This window comes from Geospiza fortis, unplaced genomic scaffold, assembly GCF_000277835.1.
Source record: "Geospiza fortis unplaced genomic scaffold, GeoFor_1.0 scaffold200, whole genome shotgun sequence".
Taxonomy (NCBI): Eukaryota; Metazoa; Chordata; class Aves; order Passeriformes; family Thraupidae; genus Geospiza; species Geospiza fortis.
Genome location: NW_005054353.1, coordinates 513761 through 516944, shown reverse-complemented (window position 1 = coordinate 516944; position 3184 = coordinate 513761). Strand labels below are relative to the sequence as shown.

General features: G+C 40.7%; 1 protein-coding gene across 1 annotated transcript in view; it reads left to right on the top strand.

Annotated features, from left to right (window-relative positions):
• Positions 1-1702, top strand: part of NIPAL2 (NIPA like domain containing 2) — a 47408-nt gene extending 45706 nt beyond the window's left edge. Inside the window, exons 10-11 of the mRNA XM_005423491.2 lie at positions 1014-1108; positions 1420-1702. Coding sequence (XP_005423548.1) covers positions 1014-1108; positions 1420-1514 — 190 coding nt within the window. The 3' untranslated portion in view covers positions 1515-1702. The remainder of the gene's footprint in view (positions 1-1013; positions 1109-1419) is intronic.
• The last annotated feature ends 1482 nt before the right edge of the window (positions 1703-3184 follow it).

Below are 3184 nucleotides of genomic sequence, written 5' to 3'. Positions count from 1 at the left end.
CTCCTCTCCTCCAAATATCAAATTATAGGGGGTGCTTTTACAGGTGTGAGACATCTCCTCCCGTGTTAGCTTCCACTGGTGTGTCTGGCTGCTTTTCTCTGCCCCTAGGCATGGGCAATTATATGAGCTGCTTGCCTACAAGGCAGTACTGTAATAACTCTCTCCCATCTCCCTGTGTCAAGAAAGACACAGTGTGCCTGCAGAAAAATTCAGAGCATGCTAAATATCTTTTTGAAGAATGGCCTAGGTGCTGTGAGAGCAGAAACCTGGGTATCAGCACCACAACAACTTTCGGGAGATGTGACAGCTATAATAATGGGCACAAAATGTTTAAAAGATCTCCTAGAACTGCTGGAAGTGTCTTGCACACAGTGCTGTCAAATAAATGGAGCTGATAGCTGCAGACATCTTCATCTTCTGCAGTTGGGCTGGAGTAGGTGCACACAGCCACTATCTTGTCTGACTGCTTGGAAGGACACAAAAAAATGGAGATGAGCAACCATGTATTTGGCAGCTAGGAGTTAGGGGTTGTGTGTCCAACACACAGCAGATAGATGTGTCCAGCCATAGCAGTTTTTCACTGTTCCTGGCTTACAGCCTGCCCTTGAGACACGCAATCAAACAAGAAAAACAACAGAGATGTCGATTGTCCGCAGCCAGACTGAGCTGCTAATGAAATTGTACATGCTAGAATGCTAGCTTGGATGCTCTGGGAAGATTTGCTCAGGGATTCAAATGTTGAGGTCTCACACCCACAGGCATCTGATTAGGTATATATTGCTGGAAGTGTAATTTTGGCTGTGGAGTCTTTGGAACTGATAATAAAACTTCAGGAGGCAAAACTAAACTGAAAGAAGACCAAAATAAATTTACAGAGCTGCCAGGAAGAAGTGTTTCTTTATAAACTCAGCAACTCGGGTTTGGAAGTCCTTGAAAAAGAAACATGGAAAGAAATTCTCATCTCAGATACAGTGAACTGTTTCTAATGATACTGTGCCACTGTTATTTTGCAGGTGTCTCCTGTCTTTCCTTGGTGTGATTATAATTGCAAGAAATAAAAAAGAGGAGCATTTACAAATCCCTTTTATTGACTGTGGACATATTCCTGGTAAGTAGGGCTTTTTTTCTGTCTCTGTTTAAATGAGGTTTCAGATAATGGGATGACCTAGGAGAATTGAGTCACAAATATGCTCTAGTCATATTTAATAAATATACTGTTCACTTAATTTCTATTCCTGTTCCAAACAGATTTTTCAAAGAATTTTTCAGGGTTTTTCCAAGCTATTGTTACAACCAGTCAAATGAAAACAATGATTACTGGAACAAAGAATGTTTAAATGATGGATTGGTGGGGAATTAATTTTGTTAAAATCCTTCACAAAGTTGTTGTTTTTTCCTTCTCTCCTCACATTTCCTTAGGAGAAAATCTGACAGGCAAAATACAACCAGATCCTCAGTGTTCATGCTATGGCACGCTGAATAAGGAAGATGACTTGGTGAAAAGGCAAAGCTGAAAGAAGAAAGCACTTTACATGCCATTTAACAGGAGGAACACCACTGGAACAAGGATCAGTAGCACCTTTTTATTGAACATATTCACGTATACATTGAACTCCTGTACGTTGATGAGTCATAGTATTATTTGATCCTAATTAATTTATCCCATGATTGTACCAAATGTGTCCTAAAGATAAAGGAAGCCTTAACAATAACCAAATAACCATTAATGAAATTGAATATTCTCCTAGTATCAATGCCTCTTGAGGACATTCTTAGAGTTTTAATTGCTTTTAAATGCAATGAGCACAGAACAGGATTATAAAAATTCCCCTTTGGAACCCCTCAGATCTGTGTAAATGTTTAAAGACAAATGTGAGAAATTAGAATTTTTGTAAGTGATTTCAAAGTATTTTGATATATATATAATCCCTTTTAAACCCTTTCCTTCCTGTTCAGGAGTCAAAACTCTAAGTATGTATGAAGTAGACACAAATAGAATTGTGTCTACAAAAATAATTTTGTATTGGATGTAGAACAATCCTGATTATCTCCTACCATCAGGTTAATTCTCTTATCCTCCAAGGAAATCAGTACTTGTGTGAGCAGTGGGAAGATAGTGTTTGCCATGAACACAGGCACGTGGGCACAGGGACACAACTGAGGTGCCCAGCCCAGGCAGGATTAGGGTACAGTACTTGACATTTTACATCCTCCCAGAGGAGTCCTGTGCACTGGGCTGCACTGGGCTGGGCCCTATGATCTCTTAGCATAGTCTGGTCTGAGTTTTAGCTTCTGTTTTCAGCAAAAGAAGGTTTTAGCAAAGAAAAATGCATAGTTCTTCAGAGGAAGTGGGGTAGCCAGGGTCCCTCTCTTGGTATGTCTTGGAAAAATACCTCTAAAAAAGTAGGGTGACTCCTGTTACCACTGGTAATTCTGCATGAGGAAAGGCTGTGAAAAACAGGACCACAAAGAGCCACGGTAATTGTGTGATTTTCCCTTAATTAAATGGTTGTGTCTCCACACTGATTTGAAGAGCCAGCAGTGATGGGAACAATGACAGTACAGGCTTTGTGTTCAGATTTGGAACATCTTGGTGTCTCTCTGTCCCAGTATCCCACCAAAAAACTTCTTCAGGGAATTCCTCATGGGTGCACTTATCCCTGCGTGGTACCATTGATCCACCTCAGCCAGCACAGGGGTTTTGGTCACATCCCCTGCATAAACAAATGAAAGTGCTCTTGAAAAATGTTCATGTCTTGTTTTAGGATAGAATTAAGCTGCAGTTATGGGTAGGGGCACTGATGGGTAGGGGCCACAGACTGTGTGTACTTTGTTTCAGGTCTATTTTTTTTCCCCAAGTAATTGTTTATTTAATTTTAAGCAGAAGATCCATAAGACAGTTTCATTCCAAATGCTGCAAAGCACACGCAGAGCTGCAGTATTTTGTGTGCAGCAATGTCCCAGGAACTATGGCATTTGGGGACATGTGAAGCTGTTTTTCAATATGGGGGCTTTTCCAGCTGACACAGGACAAGACTCTGTGTCTGCACCTTACTTGTACCACCTGCTTGGCTTGGCCTTCCTTTCCTGCCTAGCATCTTGAGTTCAAGTTTCTAAAGATTAAAATAAAAAAAGCACATGACCTTTACAGGCTTTCTCCAGGGAGTAAGGACATGCTTGTCTT